The 25,436-nt window shown below is 41.2% G+C and overlaps 1 protein-coding gene across 1 annotated transcript in view; it reads left to right on the top strand.

The window, feature by feature from the left end:
* The window catches only part of LOC149459297 (cyclic GMP-AMP synthase-like), an 88,996-nt gene that overhangs the window by 32,849 nt on the left and 30,711 nt on the right, over positions 1-25,436 (top strand). The window contains exon 3 of the mRNA XM_089681380.1: positions 21,292-21,537. Within this exon, the coding sequence (XP_089537506.1) occupies positions 21,292-21,537 (246 nt within the window). The remainder of the gene's footprint in view (positions 1-21,291; positions 21,538-25,436) is intronic.

Here is a 25,436-nt window from a genome sequence, read left to right as displayed (position 1 = left end):
ACCTAAACGTGGTACTACACCTAAGCGCTAGGCGTGTTTAGCGCATGAGCATTTTTTCATTTCAGTAGCCAGAATAAATTAACATTCTGGCCAATAAATTATATGCCCAAGCACCTGACATGCCTATACACGATTACAGTTTAGTTCCGCTTTAACAACCATGTAATAAATGTGAACAGGAGTTCACTGAAACTGTATAGAATTCTGGCCATATCGAGCACATTTGTTTGATTCTGATACTTTCTACAAACAATACAGTGCATTCTGTAACAATTTTACTGTTACTGTAGAATGTCTATTTCACTAATTTTTACTGGGTTTTTGCAAGAACAACAAAGTTTCCCACAAGGAGCTAAAGTATCGTAAGAAGATAACAAATGGCAGAGGTACAAAATCAGGTTACTATAATACAAGTTTACAGGTTCTAGCCCCTGTCTCAGATGGGGATATCCTGGGCCCAAAAGAATTAATTAGAAAAGCTGGCTTACATAGAGGACCATGGAAAGGAGCTGGGGATAAACTAGAGAGAGAAGACTCTGGGGACTCTTAGAAAGGAAAAATCAACAGAGCTCCCGAGGGATAAAAGATGGGTGGCAGAGAGCACTAGAGGGGAGTGAAAGTGAGTTCAGTAACGGGACTTAGGGAAAGAGAGAGGGAGTGGGTCCCCCTTGGACTCAGGATTAAGCCCAGTACATAGGATTTAGGTAGTTCAGGCTGGATGGTTTCAAGGCTGAGATGATATAGGTAAGCCAGGATTCCCATATTTTTAGAAACTTATTTTGTGCATCAATCAAAATACTGGTTAATGGAAGATACTGCATATAGCCGCATAAAGAAGCAGTTAACCAACCTAATCACAAAGGAAACACAGATCAACAGTGATATTTTCTTTCTCTCAAGATGCAAAAAGAGGAATCTCATACCACAAGGCCTCCGGATTAAAAATCCTTGCGTAAATACAATCAACTCTCCTTATGCAGAAGGACTTTGCAGACGCACCAGTGAGAGATTAAGGAATCACCTCATTCACAAACTGTATGGAAAAAGGGTAACTATCAGGATACAAAAGCAGTCTTTGTTTGAAACCCTAACATCATTGGACCCTACCAACATTAACCAAATCAAGAATGAATTGGAAACTTTACAAAGACAAACACAAAAACTTGCCATGAATGGGAAACAAAAAAAACTTCAGAAGCTGCACCAAGAGCAGACCTTTTGGATACAACCTAAACATAAAAGCAACCCAACATCTCTACCTCTTACCATCAGTGACCTGGAATCTAATCGGGAATCCCAAGGGATCCCTTGTGTAAATGCTGACCCGACTGAAAATGTGGATATAACAGAGGAACTTGGAATCATCAACTTGTCAAATCATAAACTTTCCGAACCAGAATTAACTATCCTCTCCAAAGGCCTTACATTCTGCCCAACCACCAAATTGGATCATTTACAAGTATTGTCAGATATGGAGGATTTCTTCAGGAGACTAAGGCTCAAAGAATATTTCCACAATAATGAAAGGAATCCTAGGACAATGGAGTGCTACACAAAGAAAAAGAACAGCTGCTTCACACCTCCACAAGGACGCAACCCCAAACTGGACACCTATATTGATAGCTTTAGATTGCGAGCTACATCCCTGATATCCACCCAGCAAAAGAAAATTCTGTACAATCTTTCACCACTAGAGCGAAGGGCTATACATGATTTGCGCAACAATCAGGCCATCACCATCAAACCATCAAAGGGGGAGCAGTTGTTGTGATGGATACAAACAAATACATACAAGAAGGCCAGAGGCAGCTGGAAAATGCCATTTACTATAAAAAAACTGGATTATGATCCAACCCAGGACTTTACAAAGCAATTAAAAGGTCTCATTAAAACACTTCCAGCCCACCTACATTCAGAACTTATAAATGCGATTCCGGATTATCCAGAAATCGGGGACTTCTACATGCTGCCCAAAGTCCACAAGCCAGGAAATCCAGGCAGACCCATCATAACAGGTATGAATACACTCACCGAACAAATCTCAGGCTTTGTAGAAAAAATTTTAAAACCGTTAGTCATGAATACTGCTAGTTTCCTGCAAGACACAACTGACTTTCTGAACAAGATCAACAACATCCAGCAATTACCATCTAATACACTTCTAGTGACTATGGATGTAGTATCCCTGTATAGTAATATCCCTCACAAGGATGGATTAGCTGCATGTCACAGATCCTTATCATCCTCACCAAACAACAAATACACTGCTGAGGATGTTACACAGCTCATTGAATTCATACTTACACACAACTACTTTGCTTTCAATAAGGACATCTATCTTCAATGTATGGGCACTGCAATGGGAAGTAAAATGGCACCCCAATATGCAAATTTATTTATGGCTGACATGGAGGAACAATTCCTGAACATCATGGAACAAAAACCATACAGATACTTTCGCTATATTGATGATATTTTCATCATATGGACAGAAGGTGAAGAACACCTAAAACAATTTTACTCATTGATGAACACTTTTCATCCATCAATCAAACTAAAAATGGAATACTCAAACACACACGTCAACTTCCTAGACACCACAGTATACATCAGGGATGATACGCTTCACACCTCAATGTACAGGAAACCCACTGACAGATGCAACTACCTCCACAGTTCTAGCTTCCACCCCCAACACACGAAACGTGCCATCATACACAGTCAGGCCATCAGATACCACCGAGTATGTTCTGACCCAAGAGACAGAGATAAACATCTTGGGACACTAGCAGACGCCTTCCATAAGAAAGGTTACAAGGACAAAACTATCAACACCGGCATAAACACAGCCTTGAGAACCCAAAGGGAAAATCTACTTCAGTACAAAGAGAAAAAAACAAACAACCGTGTACCTCTAGTAACTACATACAACCCGGCACTAGAGGGAATAAGAAAAATAATCAAAGATTTACAACCCTTCATAACAGAGGATGGAACTCTGAAAGAAATATTCCAGCAACCCCCAATACTGGCTTTCAGACAACCCCCCAACCTCAGAAATAAACTAATCAGTAGGAAACTTCCTTCTGATTATGATGCCACAAATAATGGAAGCAAACCCTGCAATAAGAAACGCTGCAAGCTGTGCAACCAAATCAATCCATCAAAAAGTGTCAGACACTCAAAAGGGATCTTCAATATCTCCGGCTCATACAGCTGCACCTCCAGTAATGTTGTATACCTTATCCAGTGCAGAAAATGCAGCAAAGGATCTTATGTTGGTGAAACAGGACAGAAGTTACAAACACGGATGAATTTGCACAGACATACCATCAAGGAACATAAAGAAGATGACCTCTGCACACCTGTAGGACACCATTTCTCACAACCAGGCCACAATATGGAAGACCTCAATATTTTAGTTCTGAAAGGAAAATTTAAATCCATCCAGGAAAGAAAAACATTTGAACTAAGAATGATAATTCTATTTGACACAAAAGATAACGGTCTTAATTTGGACATGGGATTCCTCAACCATTATCCGACAGCTTTATGACCATCTATTAGCTAAAACTTGACCCTCTCTGTGTGAGTGTTGTATCCCCCCCTCCCCCCCTCGCTTTTGATGTATCTTATCTGTAGCCCTTTTTTTTTTTTCTCAATCCCTTCTAACATTCTGCTTAAACTTTGTGATTTGTATAGTACTGCTTGGACTTTGAAGAAGGGGACATACCCCGAAAGCTTGTCCTCAAAATTGTATGTTAGTGCAAATAAAAAAAGTATCACGGACAGTACTCAATTGTTTCTGTCATTAACCAGCATCAAACTCATATGCTCTTTGACCTCTTGGAAACTTGGAAACAGACCAGGGGCTTTTTCCCAGCTTTAGCAATTACTTAAGTAGTAGACAGAAATAAGTTTATGACCAGTTTCTGTTGGTGTATGAAAAGGTCCGGGGACTGTATAATGTAGAAAGGCCATCTTGAGTCTTTTGAGACAACTATATGGAATAAAGTTTCAAGGAGGCCAAACATCCTAGACCAGAAAGTGGTCAGCGTGGGACAAGACAACCAGACATGTACTGAATCTCCCCGAAGACCACAACATCTGAAGCATCAATCACTATATGTTGGAATTGCATGAGCCAGTCGTGTTGGTACTCAATACCACTGAAAGAGAACTTTAAATGCTCTTTCCAAAATAGAGGTATTAAAGGATTGTTTTGCTATTTTAGATCAGGTTTTTCTCCAGTCTGTGAGGTTTGGCAAGGTCTAGCTTCCAGTTCTGAGCATAAGAGATAGAGGAAATGGGTCCTTTCTGGTTCAAAATAGAGCATTATAGGGAAATGAAATTCGCCAATCTCAAAGAGTGCAGACATGTGTGTTCAAAAACTGATTTGTGCTGCTGCCAGACTCATCCACCTTACCAAACACTCAGTGTTAGTTGCCAATCCCTCCACTGGCTTCTGACTGCCCAAGGAAAAAAATTTAAAATACTAACAGCATACAAAGCCATTTATAACTTTGCCCAAACCAAAAAGACATCACCAATCGTGTCTTAATATATTACCCAAACCGTCTTTTCTGCTCCTCCCAAGACCTCCTGCTCTTTAGCTCCCTTGTGCTATCCTGCCGTACTTGTCTCTAGGACATCTCCAGAGCCTCTCCCATCCTCTGGAACTCTTTACCCCAATCTGTCAGGCTGTCTCCTGCTTTGTCCACTTTTGTGCGATCCCTAAAACTTATCTCCGCGGAGAAGCCTATCTCGTCTTCATCTAACAAATGAACTTTTAGTTCTCCCATCAGTTTATCCCTCATAGTTATTACCTTTCGTAAGCTTTCAGATGCAGAGCCCTCCTAACCCTCTTGTATCTAATTGTATTGTACTCTCTCCCTTTAAAATGTAAAGCTCTGCGCAAACTGTTGGCGCTATATAAATCCTGTATAATTTTGTACATATATAGGAATTCTGAATGTTTCCTAAGATTTAAAACCCAGTGGTGGATTTGAAGATAGCGATATTGTTCCATATTGGGTGCTTGGTTATTATCCTGTATAGTTCACCAAGATGGAAAAGGATGTGAGATTAGAAAATGATGTATACAAGTGAAGACCTGAGAGGTCCACCAAGCAAAGGTTCTCAGTTGTTCCATTCACAGAGGAAATGTTGAGCTGAATCCCAGATTTTCAAACCATGTGACATAAGAGGCCTTGGGGGGATGGGTGACCTTTGTGAGGGAGCCAGAGTAAGGCAGAAATAGGAATGGTAGTGCACTTAGGCATCTCTAAAAGAACCCACAGGGGTACATCCAAGATGGTGTGCAGTAAAGAGAATTATGCAATTTTGTCCGCTTTGTAGTATTTTTCTATATTAGGGATTCCTAAACCACCCTGTAATCTATGTACAAAAAGAGTGGAACAGAGGACTCATTTAATTAGTAAGATGCGAAAGTTATACTGTATAAGGCTTTAGGGAGAACAGTCATTTTCACATTGATGTGGCCTATCCAAGACAATGACGGTCATTGCTATGACTGTAAAAGCGAGGTTAGGCAGTGTAATTTTGAGGACCATAGATTTATTTTTGTTTACTGTGAGGCGTGAACAAATTGAGTAAGTATTCTATGAAGATTTGGGCAGGAATATGATAAGATTAGTGAGAGTCAGTAGGTCATTATCAGCAAGGAGATTATTCTTATGGTGTAGTCCTGCGTATAGGATTTCAGTAATATTTGGGTTGTCCCTTATTGCTATGGCTAAGGGTTCCATGACTAGGATAAAAAGGGTCAGGAAAAGTGGGCAATCTTGGCGAAGTTCCTTGGGAGATATTGAACCCATAGAATTGATATCTAAATGTTGCTGAGGGAGAAGAATATAGGGCAGATATTCAGTAAAGTATGGAGTCCCCAAATCCTCAATCTTTGCAAAACATAGTGTTGATAATCCCAGGACAAGGAATCAAATGCCTTGTATACATCGATGGAGAGAAGAAAGCCTGGCATTTTACAGTGATACATGAGGTGAGCAAGGTGGATTTGCTTTTTCTATACTGTCTCTAGCTTGCTGACCTGAAACAAAGCCCACTTGTCCTCCATGAATTAGGGAGTTGAGATATTTATTAATTCGAAGGCTAGGGACATTACCCAACAATTTTAGATCAACATTCAAGAGGATTTTCAAGTCGAAAATGTTGAGGATTGGAGGTCTTATTTGAGGAGGGAGTCATTCAATCTCCAATTAAAGCATGATCGGTTGGGTTACAATAGCCTACATTAAATCGGGATCATACTATGATATGACCAGGGGGTGCTTCAAATGTCTATTTTAGTAGCTAAAAGTAAATGTTGAAGGAATATGAAGACGTGATCGATCTTACAAAAGCTATGGTGAAGATTTGAATAAAAAGTGAAGTCCTTAGTCCTGGGATGCATTTCTCTCCATACATCAACCAGTCCTGAGGATTGCAAAAGTGTGTGCATTTTGGATTCCTGGGAAATGTCATGAGATGGAGCAGTCCCAGGGGGAATTGTTGATCCAGGGATAAATTTAAGGGCAAGTTGGAGTCACCTATTAGAAGAAAAGTACTGTAGTATGTTAAGAAATTACCTTGAAGAGGTGAGAGAAGAACTTATCTTAAAATCTATTAGGGGCATAATAGATGACCCGGGTCACTTTACATTGCGGTCATATTGTAAGGATCTTCCAGTGGCATCCTTTATCTCAAAGGAGCAGGTGAACGGGAGGTTGCATTGAAAGGCAATCAGGACCCCTGTAACCTTTTCTTCAGCTGATGCTATGTAAAGTGAAGAGAAGTATGAGCTGAGAAAGCATGGGGCAGATGAGGAGGAAAATCTGGTCTCCTGTAAACAGACAGTATCTACTTGTATTGATTTAAGATAATGGAACCTTAGTTCTTTACAAGGAAATTGAAGCCCTGGATAGTTTGTGAGCAGATCAGCAGAGGTTAAGTGAAACTGCCAATCCCGTGTTACATATACTGTATGTATGTATGTATGTGTGTATATATATATATATATATATATATATATATAACATCATTGGAATGTAGGTGTTCAAATCACCTCCATGGTCACAGGTGTATATAATTAGGCACCTAGGCATGCAGACTGCTTCTACAAACATTTGTGAAAGAATGGGTCGCTCTCAGGAGCTCCATGAATTCAAGCGTGGTACCGTGATAGGTTGCCACCTGTGCAATAAGTCCATCTGTGAAATTTCCTTGCTACTAAATATTCCACGGTCAACTGTTATAATACCACTAACAAAGTGGAAGCAACTGGGAACAACAGCAACTCAGCCACAAAGTGGTAGGCCATGTAAAATGACAGGGCAGGGTCAGCACATGCTGAAGCGCACAGTGTGCAGAAGTCACCAACTGTCTGCAGAGTCAGTAGCTAAAGACCTCCACATTTCATGTGGCCTTCAGATTAGCACAACAACAGTGCATAGAGAGCTTCATGGAATGGGTTTTCATGGCCAAGCAGCTGCATTCAAACCTTACATCACCAAGTGCAATGCAAAGCATCAGATGCAGTGGCATAAAACATGCCGCCATTGGACTCTAGAGCAGTGGAGACTTGTTCTCTGTAATGACGAATCAGACTTCTCTATCTGGCAATCTGATGGATGTGCCTGGGCTTGGCGGTTGCCTGGAGAACAGTACTTTCCTGACTGCATTGTGCGAAGTGTAAAGTTTGGTGGAAGGGGTATGGTATGGGGTTGTTTTTCAGGGGTTGTGCTTGGCCCCTTACTTCCAGTAAAGGGAACTCTTAAGGATTCAGCATACCAAGACATTTTGGACAATTTCATGCTCCCAACTTTGTGGGAACGGTTTGGGGATGGCCCGTTCTTTTTCCAAGATGACTGAGAGCAAGTGCACAAAGCAAGGTCTATAAAGACATGGATGAGCGAGTTTGGGGTGGAGGAACTTGACTGGCCTACACAAAGTCGTGACCTCAACCCAAGAGAACACCTTTGGGATGAATTAGAGGAGAGACTGCAAGCTAGACCTCATCCAACATCAGTGCTTGACCTTCCTGAAGAATGGTCAACATTCCCATAGGCACACTCCTAAACCTTGTAGACAGCCTTCCCAGAAGAGTTGAGGCTGTTATAGCTTCAAAGGGTGGGCCAACTCAATATTGAAGTAAAACTGGGATGCCATTAAAGTTCATGTGCGTATAAAGACAGGCGTCCCAATACATTTGGCAATATAGTGTATGTACATTCCAAGCAAAAGGGCCAGATATGGAGTAAAGTTATACAAGCTTTGTGAAGGAACCACTGGATATTTCTATGCGTTCTGCGTGCACGAAGGCAAAGATTCCCAGTTCCAGCCCCCTGAGTGCCCGACCTACATTGGAACAAGTAAAAAAATTGTCTGAGGCCTGGCTTTTCCACTTTTCCAAAAAGGGTATCACATCTACCCAGACAATTTCTATAACAGTCTGCCCTTTTTCCATCATTTGTACTGTGAGAAAACCTTGGCCTGCAGTACCTACCAAACAAAACAGGAAGGGCTTCCCACAAAGTCTAGGAAACACCAGGCTACAAAGGGGGAATCAGCCAGTCTATGAAACAACAAAGTATTGGTCTGAAGTGGAAGGATAAGAAAGATGTTTACATCCTGTCCACCATCCACAATGGCACCTTGGTGGAAATTCCTGGAAGACACAGTCCCATTTAAAAGCCTGCGTGCATCCAAGATCATAATTTCTACATGGGGGAGGGTGGATTTCAACAATCAGATGCTACAGCTCTATTTATTAACAAGAAGGTTACATTTCTGGTTTAAAAAGTTGCAATTTATCTTATTAATTTGGCCATTTATAATGCGTATGTCACTTACTTCAAATCCAGAGACAGACCCACCACCTTCCTTAAATTTATAAAAGAAATTGTCACATCCCTTATCTACCAGCAAGGATGCCCCCTAGAAAACATTTGTTCTGATTCTGTGAGAAGACTTTATGAGTGCCATTTCCCTAAGAGCATTCCACTAACAGAAGCAGGCCCGAAGATGTTGGGTATGCAGCAGAGTGGGAGTTAGAAAAGACACCAATTTTCATTGTCCCCAATGTCCTTCTCAACCAGGGCTATGTATCAGAGATTGCTTCCGACATTTTCACACGTCACTAAAATATTAGCCCATATTTCTAACAGCCTGCCATTTCCCAGTTTTCAATATCTGTGCTGATCATTTGCCTCCTGCCTCAACCAACCATGCCACTGCCTTCCATGTTAACTGACCCTGACCTGTTTATAAACTATGCCTCTGCCTGCCATCTGGATTGTTTATCAACCACATTTCTGCCTTCTTCCTGCACTGACCTTGGCCTGTTAATTGACCATGTTTTTTGCCTGCTGCTTGGATTGATCTTTTGCCTTGCTACTGTAATAGTGGGATTCAAGATAACACAGGGTTCTCACATATGTGAGGGGCTTCAGAGTAGAGTTCCGAGTAGAGAAAACCAGTTTTTGGTTTTCTCCGTGTTTTGTAATTCCTGAAACAGGGTCTGTTAGTCCAGAGGCTTCGAGGAGATTGGGACGAAGCCTCTACCCCTGTGCCCTGGTCCTACTTGACTGAGCCCTAAGTCTGATGTTCGTGCCTGCTGCCTAGATGTCAGCCTACTGCCTGTACTGATGCAGGGCCTTTTATGGGCCATGTTACTGCCTGCTGTCTGGACAAATACTTTGGCTGTGCTGACCATATCTCTGCCTGCTGCCTGTAATGACCCAGGACTTTTTATGGACCATGTTCCTGCCTGGACCAATACTTTGGCTGTGCTGACTATATCTCTGCCTGCTGCCTGTACTGACCCAGGACATTTTATGGACCCTGTTTCTGCCTGCTGCCCGTATTGACCCTGGCATGTTTATGGAGCATATTCCTGCCTGTTATCTGGATGATTCCTTTGGCTGTTGCTGACCACATCTCTGCCTGCTTTCTTGACCAGTGCTCTCCTCAAACCACAGGTAATCTTTTGTTTACATTGTTTTCTATATAATGTTTTTTTGTGTTGCAATGCTGGGTACACAATATGTTTAGACATTGAGAATGTAAAGGAAATTTGTAAAATTCTGTATAAAATTGTATTCTATTTTGTATGCTTTGGCTATGTATTATACACTGCACTCCTTGTGCACACAGCACTAATAATGTTTTCATTACGTTTGCATTCTTTCAAGTCCTGATTAGAAATTAGCCTGCCTATGTAACGCCCCTTGTTACCATAAACGTACAATTGTAATATTAATGTCATACCTATGTAATCATGTGTATTAAAAACTTCAAAAGCACCGAATAAACAGAACAGTGATTTGGAAAGAGGCTGAGTGTATCTTTTTGTGTCTGTTCCCTACTGCAGTAATTTGGAACCACTAATCAATATGAGGATAGTAGTTGCCTATCTATAAAATTTTCAGTATTAATGTCCAGTACAAACAGGTCTTACACATGTGGTATCCCCATAACCAGAAGCAGTAACAGAATGTATTTTGGGGTGTACTTATTGGTATGTACATGCTGTTTGTTAGAAATATCTTATAGATTGAACACTTTGGGTTAAAAAATAAATTTTCATTTTCTTTCCACATTTTCCAAAAACTTGTGAAAAAAAATAAAATGTTTGAAAGACTCATTATGCCTTTAAAAAATACGTTGTAGTGTTTGCTTTTTAAAGTGTGGTCATTTTGTGGGTGTTTCCACTGTCCTGGTGCTCCAGAGCCTTTATAAACTTGAGAGGTTGTCAGGAAATTAGATGTGTAATTTTGCCCCTAGAATGCCTAAAGGTGCTACTTGGATGTTGGGCCTCTCTATGTGGCTAGGCTGTGGAAGTCTCTCACATGTGGTGTCCGCATACTTAAGAGGAAAATCAGAATGTATTTTGGGGTGTCATTTTAGATACGTATGTGCTGTGTGTTAGAAAAGTCTTATAAATGGACAACTTTGTGTTAAAAAAAAAAAATTTTGTTTTCTGTCCACATTCTTCAAAAACGTGGGAAAAAAAATGACACGCTTAAAAGACTCATTATGCCTCAAAGAATATACGTTTGGGTATTTGCTTCTCAAGATGGGGACATTTTGTGAGTAATTCCATTGTCCCGGTGCTCCGCCTTCAGAACTATGTGCTGCGATTTGCGAATTGAATCTAATCAATGTGGATGTCAGTGTCTTAATGTGCGATTTGCTGCAGCGCAACTTCTAAGGCAGTTTTTGCATTACTTTTTCTACAGTTAATTGCAATTTCACATATATAGAATATAATGTAAATCACAAAACAAGAAATCGTTGAAAATCTTCACAAGTTGCAATAAAGTCTTCAGAAATTGCACATGAAATCGCGCTGAAATCGCACACAAACTTCAGAAAATTCACCATGCCTCTTACTAAATACCTTGGAGTGTCCACTTTAAAAAAAAAAAAGGATAATTTTTTTTCCAATTTTATTGTTATTTTTTATTAAATTTTTTTCTCTTTTTTAAGATTTTTTTTCATATTGCACTGTGACCAAAGTAGTATACTGTTACCATAGTAACATTGTACTACTTTGGGGAAGTGATCAGTATTTTTTTTTTTTTTTTTACACAATTTGTTTGCTTATAGCGAAGAATTTATTTGCTATAAGCAAGCATTTTATTGAAGGAAATTGATTCATTCAGGTTTTTTTTTTTGTTGTGATTAGCTGTGATTTAGTCACCAGGCAGTGCAGATATAACTAGTTGATCCAAATTTCTTTCATTCATTTATTCATTTTATTAATCCCGTCTCCCCCCCCCTTTTTTTTTTCCTCTCTATATGTATTAATAATTTTATTGTCATTATTAGTAGTGTGTTGATTATGAGAATTGTGGCCATCTACTGCTAGCTTTGACAATAACAGTCTCTCATCCTACTATATTACAAGTATACATATGCTTCCTCTGGTGGTATGGTGATAATCAGTGACTTTCTAGGACTATTCACTTATTTTGAGCCCACAATTCATCAGTTTTTATGTGCGTATAGATATGAATTAGATATGAATCCCATCATATCATTATTATTATTATTTTTTTTATATATATATATATATATATAATTTTATATTATTATATGTATAATGTATATTACATTTTTTATACATGTTCGATATATATCTAGTATCATTCATTGTCTACTATAACAACAAAAAATAATATATATATATATATTTTTCTATTATTTTTTATCTTTATTTTTCAAATTTTTACATTCCCTTAATATTAATACTACAGATTGCTTCTCTTTGGGGTGAAAGTGGTGTCCTCTGTGCTTGGTTATAGTATTTTAATATTGGTATTTTCATTATCAGTATTATTATCATATTTATTATTATTTTAATACTTTTTTATCATCAGATTGCTGCTAACGTCTTTTATTATCGAGGATTTTAATTTTATTTTTATTTTTACTTCTATATCAAATGTGGAGTTATGTGTATAGAGTTATATGTATGATGCATAAATTATGTTTGTGTGGATATATGTATGTATATTTCATGCCCACCGGCAACCCTACTGTCGTTTCCATCCATGGTGATATATATCTACATATATATATATATGTTTACTTCTTCCACTCTATTACATCTCTGTTTTGTGGAAGTCAGTGCCCTTTTGACTACCCCATAAGATTGGACATTACGGAAGCTCAATAGCAAGTTTGTCAGAGGGGAATCCCCAGATAGTTCCCCCAACCAGAGCCTCGTTAGTGGGTGGGGGCTGGTGGTAGGTCTGGAATCTTGCCCAATTGAGAGGTGCCACTTCACGCGTACGCAGTGGCCGTCAGATGTGCGTGAAGTGCGCTCACGTGATCGCGCCGACGGACCCGTTCCTTTGCATACTGTGCATGCTGGAGCACGCATGCGCAGTCACGACCATGCTACACTGGCGTGCGTTCCACACACAGGATCAGCCTGCAGCCATAGGAGGAGGCACAAGATTTTCCTCTGCTGCTGATCACTAAATATTACTGATCCAATATTATCCACCTGAGACATGGATTCTCCATCATCCGATTAAGAAGTATACAGTTGCAAGAAAAAGTATGTGAACCCCTTGGGATTACGTGGAGTTTTGCATGAATTGGGCATAAAATGTGCTCTGAACGTCATCTAAGTCACAACAATAGAAGAACACAGTCTGCTGAACATAATACTACACAAACATTAGATGTTGCCATGGTTTAATTGCACATAACATGTAAACATTCACTGTGCAGGGAGGAAAAAGTATGTGAACCTTTGGACTTAATAACTGGTTGACCCTCCTTTGGCAGCAATAACCTCAACCAAACGTTTCCTGTAGTTGCAGATCAGACCTGCACAACGATCTGGAGTAATTTTGGACCACTCCTCTTCACAAAACTGTTTCAGTGTAGCAATATTCTTGGGATGTCTGGTGTGAATCGCTCTCTTAAGGTCATGCCACAGCATTTCAATCGGGTTGAGGTCAGGACTCTGACTGGGCCACTCCAGAAGGCGTATTCTGTGCTGTTGCAGCCATTGTTTTGTTGAATTACTTGTATGCTTTGGGTCATTGTCCTGTTGCATCACCCATCCTCTGCGGAGCTTCAGTTGGCAGACAGATGGTCGTACGTTTTCCTGCAAAATGTCTTAATAAACTCTGGAATTCATTTTCCCATCAATGACAACAATCCGTCCAGGCCCTGAGGCAGCAAAGCAGCCCCAAACCATGATGCTCCCTCCGCCATGTTTTACAGTGGGGATGAGGTTTTGATGTTGGTGTGTTGTGCCTTTTTTTCTCCACACATAGTGTTGTGTGTTCTTCCCAAATAAATCAATCTTGGTTTCATCTGTCCACAGTATATTTTGCCAGTAGTGCTGTGGAACACCCAGGTGCTCTTTTGTAAACTTCAAACATGCTGCAGTATTCTTTTTGGACAGCAATGGCTTCCTCGGTGGTGTCCTCCCATGTACTCCATTCTTGTTTAATGTTTTCCTTATTGTAGATGTGTCAACAAAAATGTTAGCATGTGCCAGAGATTTCTGTAGGTCTTTAGCTGACACTCTGGGATTCTTCTTTACCTCATGCAGCATTCTGCGCTGTGCTCTTGCAGTCATTTTTACAGGACGACCACTCCTAGGGAGAGTAGCAACAGTGCTAAACTTTCTCCATTTGTAGACAGTCTGTCTTACTGTGGACACATGAACATCAAGGCTTTTGGAGATACTTTTGTAACCCTTTCCAGCTTATGCAAGTCAACAATTCTTGATCGTAGGTCTTCTGAGAGCTCTTTTCTGTGAGGCATGGTTCACATCAGACATTGCTTCTTGAAACTAGTAAACCCAAAACAGGTGTGTGTTTTTTAAGGGCAGGACAGCTATCAGCAATGCATCCAATATCATCACACTGATTGGAGTCAAGGTTGGCTCACTCCTGGCTCCAATTAGCTCTGCGAGAAGTCATTAAGCTAGGGCCTCACATACTTTTTCCTCCCTGCACTGTGAACGTTTACATGTTATGAGCAATTAAACCATGGCAACATCTAATGTTTGTGTAATATTATGTTCAGCAGACTGTGTTCTTCTATTGTTGTGACTTAGATGACGTTCAGAGCACATTTTATGCCCAATTCATGCAAAACTCCACGTAATCCCAAGGGGTTCACATACTTTTTCTTGCAACTGTATGCAGTTGCCTGGTAATACACATTGCACTATTTACTATCATTTTATGTTTACATGATTATATATGTATATATGTCATTATATGGTCACCTATCCATTAAGAAATCTATTGATCAATAATTTACTAATACATTATATACTATATATCATCCAGCATCATGACAAGCACTTTGGATGAATTGCCCATTTTTTATATATCATTCATTAATGAATCAATTAATAATCAGGGTTTTATAATGATTTTTAATATTCAATATCTATCATCATCATCATTGCTGTTATCATCTAGTTGATGTATTGTATCCATATTGAGTGGTTTTAAGCATTATGTGGTTTTATGTATTATTTCTTTTTGATGGCATTACAAATTGCTATTGTATGTTGACGACACCTTGGCCCCTCCTACTAGCCTGAGATTGCCCAACCCAGAGGGGAGGACCTAATTTCAGTCCTTGGGTACATATAGGAGTGAGCACTCTCAGTTCAGCTGGCTCTGATGAAGAAGGGACACCCTTCGAAACGCATCAGCTGTACTGAATATCCATCCCCTCGATGGGATTCGCGCTATCTTCAAGTCAATTTGAGGACTTACATGCCTGATTTTATTCGCTGTTTGTGAGTATATTTTTATAATTAATACATTTTGGTTACTGAGGTAATGCGCAAGGTTGGTGCGCTTCTCGTTTTCATTTCATTCTGCAGTATTAGCTGTGATTGGCTATGGCTAATCACATGACACAGATGGGCTGCGATTGGCCCAGCCTGTGCATGTGATCGCTGTGACCATTCACAGCTAGACACAGTTGTACTGTATACAGGGGCGTATTTGTCGTGAGGCAAACAAAGCGTTTGCCTAGGGTGGTACTTTTCAGGGGGGCAGCGCCCCCCTCTTTCCCATCAAAGGGACACTTCTGTGTCTTACCTGTCTCCGCAACTCCATGTCCCACCTCGATCCGTTCCACGGGGCACTGCTAGAGGAGGGGTGGAGAGGGTGTCCTTCCAGTGTCTTCATCTCCTTGGATCTTGATAGCTATGTGGGTGGGATGACATGCTGCCCCTCTCATCTGGCCACACCCCCGGGATCACTGGGCAGCCTATGGCAGCCTGTCCCTCCCTCTGCAAGCTCCGTCTCCTCGCCGGTAATTGGCTGCCTGATCTGTAGCTCAGGAAAAGCACACAGGCAGCCAATCACCTGCGAGGAGGCAGAGCTTGGAGAGAGAATCGAAGAAGATCGAACGAGGGACCAGCTGGAGCCGGTGAAGAGGAGGAGGGCAGCCGGAGAAGGAAAACAGCTGATCAGTAAGGTAAGTGTGGCAGGGATCTGGGCAGAGCAGATGGTGCTGCTGCAGCCAGGTATGGTTGCTGTGGATGGGAGAGGGAGGGAGCCCAGGCTGGAGCAGGGGTCAGCACAGCAATGTAATTTGTGTCAGTGGGAGGAATAGTGCCCCATCATTAGTGTCAGTTTGGGAGGAATAGTGCCCCATCATTGGTGTCACTGACACCAATGATGGGGCACTATTCCTCCCACATCGACACCAATGATGGGGCACTATTCCTGCCACACTAACACCAATGATGGGGCACTATTCCTCCCACTGACACCAATCATGGGGCACAATTCCTCCCACTGACACACATGATGGGGCACTATTCATCCCACTGACACCAATGATGGGGCACTGTTCATCCCACTGACACCAATAATGGGACACTATTCCTCCCACACTAACACCAATGATTGGGCACTTTTCCTCATACTGACACCAATGATGGGGCACTTTACCTCCCACTGACACCAATGATGGAGCACTATTCCTCCCACTGACACCAATGATGGGGCACTATTCATCCCACTGACACCAATGATGGGCACTATTTCTCCCACACTAACACCAATGATAGGGCACTTTCCTCCCACTGACACCAATGATGGGGCACTTTTCCTCCCACTGACACCAATGATGGGGCACTTTTCCTCCCACTGACACCAATGATGGGGCACTTTTCCTCCCACTGACACCAATGATGGGGCACTAGTCCTCCCACTGACAACAATGATGGGGCACTAGTCCTCCCACTGACAACAATGATAGGGCACTATTCCTCCCACTGACACCAATGATGAGGCACTATTCCTCCCACTGACACCAATAACGGGAGAACTATTCCTCCCACTGACACCAATTATGGGGCACCATTCCTCCCACTGACACCAATAACGGGAGAACTATTCCTCCTGACACTAATGATGGGGCACTATTCCCCCCACACTGACACCAATGATGTGGCAATATTCCTCCCACTGACACCAATGATGGGATACTATTCCTCCCACTGACACTAATGATGGGGCACTATTCCTCCCACACTGACACTAATGATGGGGCACCATCGTTGTTGTCAGTGGGAGGATTAGTGCCCCATCATTGTTGTCAGTGGGTGGAGCTCTATCAGGAAGAGGTGGAGCCGAAAGAGGAAGGGGTGGAGTTTACAGATGAAGGGGTGGATCTTAAACACGAAGGGTTGGGATAAATTTAAATGCGGGGGGTGCCTGATTTTAGTCTTGCCTAGGCAGCACAAAACCAAAATACACCACTGGTTGCATACAATAGATGGCATGAAAGGAAGCCATCCATTGTATACAACTGTCATGTGATTGGTCACAGCAGGTCACATGGTACTGGCAATGGGGCTGGTACACAAATCTGTCACCGGCCGTGTCCAACAGGTGACAGATCTCGCCACAGCACGGTCCTGAGGGCACGCGCAAAACGCGATCCAGGAAGGACGTCATATGACACCTTCCCAGAGGGACGAAGTGTTCGCCCAGGAGTCATTTGACCATAGGCCGGGCGGCAAGTGGTTAACAGATGGAGCTATCATGCAAAAATGTCAGTGTTGCGACAAACCATTTACCACTGACAGCGGTGCTTACAAAGATCAGCTATTATTCATGTAAAACCTTTATCCCAAAGGAAAAAGAAACTGTTACTGTAAGTGCCTATAAAGTGTTAGCTGGAGGTTGTCTTTACATAGATTGTTAGACAATTTCATTGAAATCTGCTAGTACATCTAACACTACCCTCTCCCCAGATTGACAATGCTGCCATCCAAGGGTGGCTCCATTTCTCTTCCAGTGGAATGAAGACACACTAAGACAGGGAGTATGGTACTAGCCAGATCACCAGGTGAAAATAAAGAGAAGACTAAGAAATGAAAATGAATGCAGCCACCACATTTAATTATCACTAAACCCAGAACCCTGCATTCACTATATCTGGTCTCCCACAGTACACAGAACATGGAAATGCAATTATTTAGTAAATATAAACTGCTAAATTCCTCTTCTCATCAGCAGTTAGAGCAGTCTTGTGATTTCTATCAATGTTTAGCAGATCAATGGTTAAAGCTTGTAGGAGGAGTTTTATTTCTGCTCTAGGAGGATACAGAACCCCTTGACTCTGTCTGGACAGTGCTAATTGGCCCTATGCTGATCACATGTACTCTCCCAAGAAAAAAAAACTCTCTAGCGATACACACCAAAATGAGCATGTGCAGAGAGTCTCCACACGATATGTCTTATTAGGAGATAATAGGGGAACACTGGAAGAAGGGGAGGATCAGAGAAGTCAGGATCAAACAGCATTTTTACACAATGTAGTGGAACCCCTTAGGGTCCACAGTGAGTATAACAAGAATGCTTTACTGCATATACAGGCTGATTTTACTGTTGTGGGTTTAGTAATACTTTAAGGATTGATAAGCTGCAATATATGACATTTGTGTTTTTGGGTTTAATACCACTTTAATAATACATTTTTAAAAATAATTTGACAGTTGAAGGAGGGAAGTATTAAAAAAATAATTTGCTCCAGGCAATCTACTGTATACAAATACACTAGGTACACCATTGCTGACTACAATACCATATTAAATACTTTGTTTTACTTGATGTAATGCATACAGTATCTGACTGGTAGCTGAGATGCTAGCTCTCCCTGCATATTTGTGTGCAGAATTAAAGCATATGTATAGTCAAACCTTTATAGTAATAGATAGTGTAGGCGACAGAATGTGTGAGAAAATCTATCCAAAGTGGGAATTGCGCTTTTAGACAGTTGACACAGCAACAGCTATCCCCATTGGAATATTTCACCTCTTGTTCTGGTAACAAATGTAATATTTTGGGGTTTTCCAGCACCTTCTGCTTCAGCGATGGCGCTCATCAGCACAGATAGAATGGTTAAATCTACCCACCCGGGACAAATATAACAATATGGGGTTTATTTACTAAAGCTGGAGAGTCCAAAATCAGACTCCCTTCTGCATAGAAACCAATCAGCTTCTAACCTCAGCTTGTTCAATGAAGCTTTGGCAATGAAACCTGGAAGCTGATTGGTTTCTATGCAGAAGGGAGTCTGATTTTGCACTCTCCAGCTTTAGTAAATAAACCCCTATGTGTCCAAATCAAAATGAAAGGTTTGAGCTATTCCTTTACGATGAATATGTTGATACTGACACATGTGGCACTGTGAATCTGAAATGCAGCTTTGTGTAAAAGGAAGCCTAAGCCGAGAGACGGGCAGAGACTGCCACTGGTGACCTGTGCTTCTGAAAATGCTACTTGCCTTGCTATCATGCAGAGACAATAAATTTGGTAATTCTTTTGTACTTCTGAACTCTGACACAAGTGACTGAGCACCAGTAACACTACAAAACTCTGCAGTCTTAATCCAATCCTAACGCACCACTCTAGACATGCCTTTTTGTTTGATCTTTGAACTCTGGTTGCAAGTTCAAGAAGCCTGTCTTCGCATAAGGTGAAAATATAGTCTGTACTCTTCTAAGTCACTTTATTGGATCATCCATAATACACTGCTCAAATTAAAGGAACACTTTGAAAACACATCAGATCTCAATGGGGAAAAATATCATGCTGGATATCTATACTGATATGGACTGGGTAATGTGTTAGGAATGTAAGGATGCCTCATCGTTTGATGGAAATTAAAATGATCAACCTACAGAGGATTGAATTCAAAGACACTCCAAAAATCAAAGTGAAAAATTATGCAGAAGGCTAGTCCATTTTGCTGAATTTTCATTGCAGGAACTCAAAATGGTACTAAGTAGTTTGCACGGCCCCCATGTGCTTGTATGCATGCCTGTCAATGTCAGGGCATGCTCCTAATGAGATGATGGATGGTGTCCTGGATTGTTGCCTCCCAGATCTGGACCAGGACATCACTGAGTTCCTGGACAGTCTGAGGTGCCACCTGGCATCGTTCGATAGATCGAAACATGATATCCCAGAGGTGTTCTATTAAATTTAGGTCAGGCGAGCATGGGGGCCATTCAATGGTATCAATTCCTTCATCCTCCAGGAACTGCCTGCATACTCTCACCACATGAAGTGGGCATTGTCGTGCACCAGGAGGAACCGAGGACCCACTGCACCAGTGTAGGGTCTGACAATGGGGTCCAAGGATTTCATCCCGATACCTAATGGCAGTCAGGGTGCCATTGTCTAGCCTGTAGAGGTCTGTGTGTCCCTCCATGGATATGCCTCCCCAGACCATCAGTGACCCACCACCAAAACGGTCATGCTGAACTATATTACAGGCAGCATAACATTCTCAAGACCCTTTCACGTCTGTCACATGTGCTCAGGGTGGACCTGCTCTCATCTGTGAAAAGCACAGGGTGCCAGTGGTGGACCTGCCAAATCTGGTGTTCAATGGCAAATGCCAATCGAGCTCTATGGTGTCGGGCAGTGAGCACATGGCCCACTAGAGTATTTTGGGCCCTCAGGCCAACCTCATGAAGTCTGTTTCTGATTGTTTGGTCAGAGACATTCACACCAGTGGCCTGCTGGAGGTCATTTTGTAGGGCTCTGGCAGTGCTCATCCTGTTCCTCCTTGCATAAAGGAGCAGATACCTGTCCTGAAGAAAAGAGACAGGAGGCGCCCGTCTGAGTGTAGTAATAACACTGTATTTAATGGCAAAGGATTAAAAACACTCACAAAGGAAGTAATAAAACAAGCTCATCTGTGTATATGAGAGATGACCATTCCTCAAAACATCCTGCAGCTCATCAGCCCAGCTGCTATTGCACCAACCACCTGTAGGGTCCAGGTATCACCTCATGCTACTTACCCTAGCCAAGTGCAAAACTAGTGAAAAACAGTCAGAAAAGATGAGTAGGGAACAAAAATGTCAGTGGCCTCCCCCTGTAAAACCATTCCTGTTTTGGGGGTCATCTCATTGTCGCCCATCTAGTGCAACGGTTGTTAAGTTCATTAACACCAAAGTAGCTGAAACTGATTAACAACCCCCTCTGCTACTTACCTGATCATATCAATATCCCAGGAGTTTAGTTGACTTGATGCTATACTCTGATTAAAAAGTGCTCCTTTTTTGAGCAGTGTACATATACAGCCATAGGGTTTCCACCCAAAGAAGCCATCTCCTCCTTGACCCATTTCACCACATCGTGGCTTCAAGGATCACAAGTGCAATTCTTAGCTATATATTTTAATCTTTTGCTGTCTTTATGTTGTATTTTGTTTGTCAGGATTAATTTTGCTTATACCTTTTTACAGGAATGCCAGTTTCTATAAAGAGAAGAAATCCTTCCAGCCCTGCTGTGACTCTCACAATTGAGAATAAGCCAACAAACATAGACGTGGATCTTGTCATTGCCTTAGAAATCAAGCAGAGCTGGCCAGAAAAGACAAGAGATGGAATGAATATAGGCAGCTGGCTGGGAACAAAGGTGAAGAGAGATTTCAAGTTCCTTTCGTTCTATATGGTACCTAAGCAATGCAATGAAGGAAAAAAAGTCAAAGGTTAGTTTTGGAGATGAATGCTGTGTTTAGAGCAAATTCATAAGCCCAATTCTTGCAATAATGTCATCTTGACTAGAAGAAAGAATAAAAAAAGCTGGGTAGGTGAGTATCTGAAATGGTCACAACCCGCAAGAAAGCTTTGGATTGGGCTGAAAAAAAGGGGTGTAAGGGCTGCAGATCAACTTTAGTAGTGGCTTCCATAGCAGGCTAAGACAATGGCATAAATTAGTTCTATTAGGTAGTTAAAGTTATGGGTAGTAAGGGTTGTTAGATGCACAGGGTCTTACACAGGACTTGTGTAGCACATCCAATCTCTCTGATCCACTACTGGGACACTCCTCCCCCTCAGTATACAGCCCCCCTCTCAGTATACAGCAATTGTTGGCTTTGATTAATCACAGCCAGGATTGCTAAGTATACAGCAGGTCTAGGCAGCTGCAGCTGTCAAAGAGGCATTTTGGTACAATGTTTAACCACTTACCTACCAGGCACTTTCACCCCCTTCCTGCCCAGGCCAATTTTCAGCTTTCAGCACTGCCGCACTTTGGATGACAATTGCGTGGTCATGCAACACTGTACCCATATGACATTTTTAGCATTTGTTTGAGACAGATAGAGCTTTCTTTTGGTGGTATTTAATCACCACAGTTTTTTTTTATTTTTTTGAAAAACAAACCAAAAACTGAAAATTTTGAAAAAAAAAAGTTTTTTTTCTTAGTTTCTGTTATAAAATGTTGTAAATGAGTAATTTTTCTCCTTGCACTGATGAGGCTGCAGTGATGGGCACTGATAGGCTGCACTGATGAGGAGGCACTGGTAGGTGGTACTGATAGGCATTCACAGACATCCCTGATGGGCACTGAAAGGCAGTACTCATACAGTGCATCCAAAAAGTATTCACAGCACGTAACTTTTGCCACCTTTTGTTATGTTACAGCCTTATTCCAAAATGAATTAAATTCATTTTTTCCCTCAACATTATACAAACAATACCCCATAATGACAATGTGAAAGAAGTCAATTTTGAAATCTTTGTAATATATTAAAAATAAAAAATGAAAAAAAACCTCATGTACATAAGTATTCCCAGTCTTTGCTCAATACTTTGCTTAAAGCACCTTTAGCACCAATTACAGCCTAAAGTCGTTTTGAGTATGATGCTACAAGCTTGGCACACCTATTTTTGGGTGTTTCTCCCATCCTTCTTTGCAGTACCTCTCAAGCTCCATCAGGTTGGATGGGGAGCGTTGGTGCAAAGCCATTTTCAGATCTTTCCAGAGATGTCCAATCGGGTTCAAGTCTGGGCTCTGACTGAGCCACTCCAGGACATTCACAGAGTTGGCCCATAGCCACTCTTTTGTTATGTGGGCTGTGTGCTTTTAATTTCTGGATGCACTGTACATGGCACTGATAGGCGGCACTGACTGGCACTGTTAGGTGGCACTGACTGGAACTGATAGGCGGCACTGACGTGCACTGATAGGCGGCACTGACAGGTGGCACTGACTGTCACTGATAGTTGGCTCTGAAAGGCAGCTCATATGGGCCCTGATATGTGGCATTGATGTGCACTGGTAGGCACTGATATGTGGCATTGATGTGCACTGATGGGCAATGACAGGTGGCACTGATGGGGCTACACTGACCATCAGGGCACTGATCATCAGTGCCCTGATGATCAGTGTAGATGTCCCCTCTGAGAAATGTCGATTACCATCTCTCCTCATGAGCTCAATAAATGGTACCTCCGCACACTTTACTAACTAATGGATACGTACTCCCAAAACCCCTTAAAGAAAAGTAATACTTTCACCCTTGAAAGTTAAATCAATATAACCAACCTTCTCTTTGGCATATCAAAATCTCTCCTATCCCAATACCAACAAAATTTAAATTATAAACTCATCATACATAAATAAAAAAACAAAAATAAATCAATAAATTAATAAAATGATAAAATCAAATAAATGTCCCAAAATATATCTCTGATAAAGTGTCTTTCCAAAGTCCAATCAAAATCCAAAATGTCACTCTTTCATGATCCAGTGTGGAATTCCAATTGTCTTATCATTCTCCGTGAACCTCAAAAAAATAAACGTATAATAGTATATTACCTTCTATAAAATTATATCATAAAATTATAAATAAAGGTACACCAAACTTCATAAACACAGTTGTGAGCAAACAAGTGTATCATGCAAACAGCATATCGTGTACACTCTAATCATAGGTGAATACCACAAAAAAAATATATAAATATATAAATACATGTGTATATATACACCCAATCAATATTCGTGAACACTCCAACTCAAATGGTGGTTAATCCGTGATCACCTCCAACTAGTGCAAATGGATAATTACCCTTAGAAAGTAATGACAGGCTTTGCAGGATATCCTTAGTCAGTAAGTAGTATCACTCTTCGGCTTACTAACACTCCTGTGGTCACTCTTCCATACTCCTCATAAGGGTAAAATAGGAGACTTAAGCAGTATATATATCAAAGATGTATATAAGCAGAATAGTGAGCGAACTTTCACAAGCAGCTAATTGCACTAAAAGGAACCACAAAACCTTTCTATATAAATTTGACAAAAAATGGAAAGTGCAGCGCTATAGAAGAAAAACAAATAAACAAATAAATTGTCCTTTTAAAGTGATAAACAGTAAATATCCGATGTAGCCGTATCAAATGAAATGAGTGGTCCAGAGAAAAACTTCTAACAGCTCTGATGTCATCCAATATCCCAATACGAAAGGAATAGATAGATTGCCCACTTACCAGAAGCGCAATCTTAAAGCGCATGTAGCCGGGGTCCTGTATGGATACTGCCTGGAGATACACTGATGGCTCCTCACTGGTATGGGGGTACCGGTCTGGTCAGATCACATAGCTCTTCAGATCCACACACAGATGCCTGAAATGCTGGGGCTCTTGTTGCACTCTTATTATGACTGTGGCCTGTGTCTGGTCTGTGTTTGAGAAACAGACCAGACACAGGCCACAGTCATAAGAGTGCAACAAGAGCCCCAGCATTTCAGGCTTCTGTGTGTGGATCTGAGGAGCTATGTGATCTGACCAGACCGGTACCCCCATACCAGTGAGGAGCCATCAGTGTATCTCCAGGCAGTATCCATACAGGACCCCAGCTACATATGACCTTTACATGCGCTTTAAGATTGCGCTTCTGGTAAGTGGGCAATCTATCTATTCCTTTCGTATTGGGATATTGGATGACATGAGAGCTGTTTGAAGTTTTTCTCTGGACCACTCATTTCATTTGATACGGCTACATCGGACATTTACTGTTTATCACTTTAAAAGGACAATTTATTTGTTTATTTGTTTTTTCTTCTATAGCGCTGCACTTTCCATTTTTTGTCAAAGGTATATGTATCAAAGGTATAAAACATTTTATTTAGAATCTTACATTAAAATTTGAAGAAATCAGCAAGTGGAAATTCACTCCAGCAGTTAGAGCAGCTATAGTGTTATCCTGGTGAGGGAAAACACATGTTCCCACTCTCAAAATGGCCGCGACTGCACTTCCGGTTTCCGCGTGAGTGCGTCAGACGTCACGTATCAGCGTGACAGCTCGTGAGGAGAGGAATGCCGATAACCGCCATTTCCTTATTTACATTTATGATTATAGTGGTTTTTCACATTTAAAGGCAGCTTCTCCTTATTTGTGGGATTGTATTGGAGGTGGCACCCCCACTTTTTTGTTTGTATTTAATAAATATTATCATCTTGTCAATCACAGTGGTAGCTTCTGGGGCCAGCACTGTGAACTGGCAATCCTTGCCAACTAATTTATAAACCGTTTATTCACCGCGCAAATGTGATGTAAAAATATATAAAACTTAACACCTAAAAAAGTGCACAGTAAATCACTCA

This window comes from Staurois parvus, unplaced genomic scaffold (genome assembly GCF_062004578.1).
Source record: "Staurois parvus isolate SC_StPar_1 unplaced genomic scaffold, SC_StPar_1.0 ptg000264l, whole genome shotgun sequence".
In the NCBI taxonomy this organism is placed as follows: Eukaryota; Metazoa; Chordata; class Amphibia; order Anura; family Ranidae; genus Staurois; species Staurois parvus.
Note: the sequence above shows the minus strand (reverse complement) of the source record. Positions and strands in the feature narration are given on the sequence as shown.